The 7088-nt window shown below is 25.9% G+C and overlaps 1 protein-coding gene across 1 annotated transcript; it reads left to right on the forward strand.

Annotated features, from left to right (window-relative positions):
• Positions 1–3425: 3425 nt before the first annotated feature.
• On the forward strand, positions 3426–4396 carry LOC100203003 (cobalamin trafficking protein CblD). Its single transcript, XM_065803485.1, has one exon. The coding sequence runs from the start codon at positions 3474–3476 to the stop codon at positions 4299–4301; it is 828 nt and encodes a 275-aa protein (XP_065659557.1). The 5' UTR covers positions 3426–3473; the 3' UTR covers positions 4302–4396.
• Positions 4397–7088: the final 2692 nt, after the last annotated feature.

The following is a 7088-nucleotide window of genomic DNA, read 5'->3' on the forward strand; positions in this document are numbered from 1 at the left end:
GATTTTACAAGCTTATTTAATGCCCTTTCTACTGATATAAAATATTTGAAAAAAAAACGGTTATTATTTTTTTGTTATAGGGCCTATTATGTCATGTCCACGTGGCAAAAAACATAAAAATTAAGTGACACCTGTCACTTTTTAAATCCTTTTCATACAAGGATCTTATATCAATAAAAAGTTTGCTTGGAACACGTATGTGCACACGAAGGGATTTTTTGAAACATTTTTTTGTACTGCACTAAAACCTTATTTCGTATAAAAAAAAAAATTAAAATATTAAAAATCTTTAAAAATGTAAGTAAAATCCTTATTCCGCTTAGTGACCCGTTGTGCGGCGATAAAAACCAACCCCTATCAGTTTACTCGCCATCTTTTTGAAAACCCATGTAAAATTAAGATAAACATTATGAACGAAAATGGTGCATAAAGTTTTAATTGGATTTCAACATTTTCTCAAAATTGTTTATAATATTGAATTTACTTTAAAAATAAAATTGAGTTATTCAGAGTAGGTATTATGTATATATTGTTGTAAATTGTTAATAAATTATCAAATTATAGTTAGATCATATTTATAACTAGCAGTTAATAACTAAGAAAGTAAGATTTTTTTAAAAAAAAGTTATGATTTTCAATTAAATAATTCTCAAGAAAAGATTTACAAAATTTTCAAGTTAAATTAAACAAAAAAGATAATTTTTATTTTTGTAGATTGTTTTGAATTTTTTTAAATATTATAAGAATTATTTTTTATGGGAAAAATTAAAGACAATAATATTTATAACAAATATTTTATCAAAGAGCGTGAAAATAGAATTATTTTAGGTTGCTTAACTATTGGATTACCACATATACCACATATATATATATATAACTAAATATATATATATATATATATATATATATATATATATATATATATATATATAAATATAAATATATATATATATATATATAAATATATATATATATATATATAAATATATATATATATATATATATATATATATATATATATATATATATATATATATAATATTATATATGTTTCTGTTACCCGCCGTACCAGGAATTAGCTAAATGCTAATGTTTATAATATAATTTAATATATATTTAATATATATATATATATATATATATATATATATATATATATATATATATATATATATATATATATATATATATATATATATGTATATTCTTGCTTGGTCGTTTTTAAGTTTTTCCTTAAAATGTCAAGTTTATATTGTTTGTTTTTTTAAATTTATTTAAAGGACCGGAAAAAGTTAAAAAAAAAATTTTTTTCATTATTTTTTGATAGACTGCCTGCCCAAACTGAATCCTAAGTTCATGTAGCAGCAGGCTATAAGATAGTTGATGTAATAGCACTCCCTTGTAGAAGCAGACTATAAGATAGTTGCTGTAGCAACACCCACTTCAAGGGAGTGTTGCTACAGCAACTATCTTATAGCCTGCTGCTACAAGAGAGTCCCTTGTAGCAGCAGGCTATAAGATAATTGGTGTAGCAGCACTTCCTTGTAGCAGCAGGCTATAAGATAATCAATGTAGCAACACTCCTCGCATATTTTACAATACAAAAATAAAAATAAAAACATTCAAAATGTTTTCATTAAAAAAAAAAAATTCAATTTTTTTAATTTGCTTTTTTGTGGTTTTTTAAGGAACAGTAAATTTAATTAGTTTCCTCAATAAAATTATTGGGTTTTGACATAATCCTAATCTATTTTTATCTAAATGAATAATTATTTAGATAGTTTATATAATTATGCAATATATAATTGTTGCATACTTATACAAATTAACTAAATAATTTATATAAGTATGCAATAATTATATATAAATATATAATAAAGATATATAATAGTTAATTAAAAGTGTTTGTTGTAGTAATAATATAAGTCGAAGTAGTAAGTATAAAGAAACTTGTTAGAAAAGTAAATTAATTAGGTCAGCAAAATAAATGAATTATTTTAGGTCAGCAAAATAAATAGATTTATCAAAATAAATTTGGTTTAAACTTTTCTAACATAAGTAGATGTTCTGCACATATTGTATATGTAAAGGAAGAAGTTTAAAAAAAAATCTCAAACAAGATAAAAACATTAAACAAGATGAAGCAAGTAAAAGTTTTAGATGTAGAATAATATTAATTTCTTTTAAAGATTTCCTTTTGTTATGTAGAAGTTGATTACCTTAATTAAAATTTTTATACATTTTTTTTTTCCAGATATATTTCTATTACCAAAAGAAATGCAAAAGAAAGGTTTTTTTGTTGCAAATCAGTTGCCTTTTTTGCTTTATTTGAGACATGATCTACTATTTGACCTGTCAGGCATTATTTCTGGTTTCTACCTTGTCTGAAAGAGTGTTTCAGTTATTCTATAAAAAAAGTGGTTTGAAATACTGTCATCTTAATTGAATTAGTGTCATCTTCTTACTTCTTTTATCATTTGTCAAGAACAACTTAAAAAATTTTGTTAGTGATCTTTATTTAATATTTTATTTTTGTTATTGGTTTTTATTTAATGTTTTATTAGTTTCTGTTTAATTATATTACTTAACTTAAGATGGTAAGTAATTACAAATTTTGAATTTAAATACAAACTTTAATTAATAAACCTTCAATATTTTGAGCCCAACAGTTAACATGTTTTTACATGTAACAGTTTTCTGTTATTACATATGCTTGTAATAAAAGAATGTTATGTTGGTATATAACTTTGATTAGTTAATATATATATATATATATATATATATATATATATATATATATATATATATATATATATATATATTTTAATTAAAAAATAAGTTGTTGTTTTTTTTCAAGAATTTTTAAATTGTTTTTTAAGACATTTTTATGTAAAAATGTCATAAAAAACATCTCAATCCACTTAAGGTAAAAAAGTACAAGATTTCACTATTTCTAACCTTTTTTTTTTTTTTTTTGAGCAACTGAACCACTATTTTAGGCAAGGTAGAAACCAGAAATAATGCCTGATAGATTAAATAGTAGATCATGTCTCAAATAAAGTGAAATAACCAACTGATTTGCAATATAAAAAACTTTCTTTTTTGTTTCTCTCAATGTAAGAATATATATCTGGAAGAAAAAAAAAATTATAATTCAGGTAGTCAACTTCAACCAAAAATGATACTTGTTAAAAAATATACCTATGTAAATGCCAGTTACAGTTTTTGTGCTACTAAATTGATTTATATTGTTTGATAATTGGTGTGGCATGAATGTCAAAATAATTTTAATGTTAAATGTTTTTAAAAGTTTTTTGGTTTAATTCCCCATTAATTCCCTTTAATACATGTTGTTTTTTTTTTTAACCATTTATTATTTCAATGATTAGATCTTTAAACAGTGGAATTTTTTTGAATATCTAGATTATTAAGTGATAAATATTAAATTGTTTAATTTAGATAAAATAATAAATATGGCTTCAAGAATTATGACTACCAGGTTTTATGCCCCTAATATGCAAAATATTGTTTGTATGTTGAGTGTTAATCGAGGGATGGCTTCAGTAAATCCACCAAGTAAACAAAAAAATGATGCTTTAATTTCTGCTGTAACTTCACCTTTATCATATGATCCAAACTTTCCTTTGCCTGGTCATGTAGGTGTTGACTTAAACAGCCTAGTTAGCTGCAACAAAGCAGTTGAAAAAGTTAAATATCAAACCTTATCTTCTGTATTGCTTAACTTGAATAATGAAGCTCAAAGAAAGCACGATTTGTTGACACAGTTCGCTTCAAAACGAGAAGAAACGCAAGAAAGTTGTTTGACAGATGTCTTGGTTAATTGTCCAGATAAAGTTGAATGCAAAATCCAAACTTGTCCTCAAAACTTGTCAAAAGATTTTAAGAAGCTATTTTCTTCCCAAGAAAATAATCATGATTTAACCGTTATCACAATTACACAACATACTGTCAATGATATGGCAGCATGGTCTGAAGAAGTAGATAAAGAAAGAGAAACCCTCATATGCATGTTTATTGAAAATGCAAAGATGATTTGTGAAAAAATTATGGCGAGCGGCTATTGGGCTGACTTTATTGATCCTTTTTCTGGTCGAGCATTTTATAGCGAATACACAAATGATACTTTATTTGAAACCGATGATCGATTTAATCAGTTAGGATTCAATGTTGAGGATTTGGGATGCTGCAAGGTTCTTTTTCACAATAAATGGAAGAGCAACGTGTTTGTTGGTGTAATATTTACTGATGCTCCAGCACAATGTCACATGTTCAACAACTGATTTTTTTTTTTAAATTGTATAATCTATTTTATTTGTTACGTATAATGTTGTTGGTCTTTACATATGGTTTTACTAATATATGTTTATTAAAACTATTTAGAATTTGTTTCATTTAAGATGTCATGTTTCGGTTTACATCTTTTTTCAAGTTTATTTACATTGTCATCTACGTTTTATTTGCATTTTGTAAATATATTTTTACTTGATAAAAAGTTTTTTCTAAAAGATAGATAATTTAGGATCAACAATTGAAATCTTTTGCCTTAATTAAACTGTTGCAAGTAAAAATAATGGTTTAAAGTTATTTTTTGATTTAATGTTTAGTGAAATCTTTGATTTAATGTGAAGTGAAATCTAGGATCTACTTCGATTTCTTTTTGTATTTTGTATTTTAGTTTCAGTTTTTAAAGATCCGCTTTTTTTAATTCAAATGTATTACAAGTGTATTAAAAAACTAGCAGCAAATTTTTTCAGGGGTCGTCCATAAAGTACGTACGCTTTTATTTCGAACCCTCCCTTTCCCCCGCATTTTACTATACGCTTTTTTGAGTACCCTCCACTTCCCTAAAAGTACCTACGCTTTTAACCTACCTAACCAACATTTTATTATTATTTTTTTAATTTAGTGTCTCCTTACTTTTATATCATCTCATATAAGCTATTTTGAAACCCTCTCTCCCCCATTCGAGCGTACATACTTTATGGATGATCCCTTGTCAAGTTTATAAATGAATTATTTTCAACGCGATAAAATTTCGTTGAAAATAATTCATCTTGAAATGCTAAAAACAAACTGTTAATATAATAACGACAGAATTATGTATCCTGGCAATAACAGTATTACGTTCATATACTGTGCCTTATAAGCATTTGCATTTTGTTTTACGTAAAAATGCCCAGGGATTATAATTATTAGATTTATTATAGTATGAATTAATATTATACAAAATATATAATGCTCATTCAAAATAAACTTAAATAATGGAAATATGAAATAAAAGTGTTTTTATAAACAAAGTTATATCATAAGATAGAGCTTTTGACCTCAGAGCAAATCGTGTTGCCTAATTTTATGCTATTTACATTAAAGTTCTATAAATGAAACATGTAAATAAAAGTTCTTTTCGTAAAACATGTAGGTGAACAATATTGTTACCACAAACTCGCAACGATTTTAACAGCAATAGAAACTCTTGCTAAAACAAACAAACCCTCTCAATCACCGTCCGTTTGATTAAGAAAGTTTGTGTTTCAGAATTATTATTATTATTATTATACTTCAAAATAAAAACACTAGTCTTCCCATAACAATTTTTAAAGAGTTAAATTTTGACAATTTTTTTATCTTAAATGAAATTAGATGTAAAAGAAATGGTCGCAGCCATGTTTATTTTCTTTTTATAACTGTTATTAACTCTTTATCAAAGATGTCAAACAATGGAAAAATAAGCATGACGAAAAGTTACGAAAGTAATTTTGATATACAAATGCAATTTTTGTTACCAACTATAGACATCAATACTTCCTACTTTTTTAAAAGTCTTGAAACGGATAGTTTATTATAAAGTTCATGACCCTTTTGCTAAAAAATTTATTTACTTAAATTAGTTTGTTTTTTTTTCAGCTTATAAATTAAGTTTATAAAGCAATTTATGAAATAGTTAATTAAGTAACTGTTAGTAAATCAAGAAGGTAAACATTAAATTTTGATTATTATATTATACAAATATATAACTAAATATTATATTACACTTTATTATATATAACTTTTATATACAAAGATAAAAGAAAAAAATATGTATGAAACAAACTATGGTCTCTGGACTATCCGGAAACTGCTGTTCCGTTACATTATTGAATGTAGATCAGTCTCTTTTTAAGTTGCAGCAGTAATCTGGTATCATGTGCGTACCCCATCTTCCTTAGTAGCGGTCTTCCATAGTTTTAATATCTTGGTAAAATCTTTCACTTTACTCCTCACTTATGCTTCTTAAATTTTCTAAATGGCTGTGCAAATAGTGCTCTTTAATACTCATATTATACCGAAAGGATTTGAAACTGCAAAGCAGCTAGTTTACCAGTTCAACATAGTTTTCATCTTTGCATTTTCTCAGAAAATTTCTGACAACTGTAACAAATGAAGTCCAGGCTTTTCGCTCATTGAACTCACGAAGGCGGAGTCGTTAATAAATTGTCTTGTTTGTGGACCGTCAAATATTTTTGATTTAATTTTTCAGTACTCAACTGTGGCATCTTCTCCCCTATATATCCAAAATACGATCTGATTTTATCAAGAGCCTTTAGGAATTGCTTTATAAGGCCCAGCTTAATATGCAGTAAAAGAAAAAATGATTCTCTTCCGTTCAACTAAGGCGTCGTTAATGATGTTTTTTCCAAACGTCCATGCTTTCTCTCTTACGCCATGTTTTCTGAATTTGTAGCAAAGCACATTTGGGCATATCACACAACTTCTTCTGCTTGAACTTATTTTATTTGGATATAACAACACAAATATAACAGCAATTTACTGCAATACGTTTTAGGTTAACTTAACAACAACACTTTCCGAAACAAAAATATCTGGTGACACCGACTTTTATCTATTCCGAACGGCGACAACTCACGTACTAATCTCAACTGTAGCTGAAGATCACTTCATTTACAGTTACTTCACCAGGTGGATTTTCCTGTGACTAACTGACCAATAAATTGAGAATATGACAAATATATAAAATATAGTAACCAAACCTTGTAAATGTGGGTTAAAACTTTACAAAATGAAGTTAG

Source organism: Hydra vulgaris, chromosome 08, assembly GCF_038396675.1.
Source record: "Hydra vulgaris chromosome 08, alternate assembly HydraT2T_AEP".
NCBI lineage: Eukaryota > Metazoa > Cnidaria > Hydrozoa > Anthoathecata > Hydridae > Hydra > Hydra vulgaris.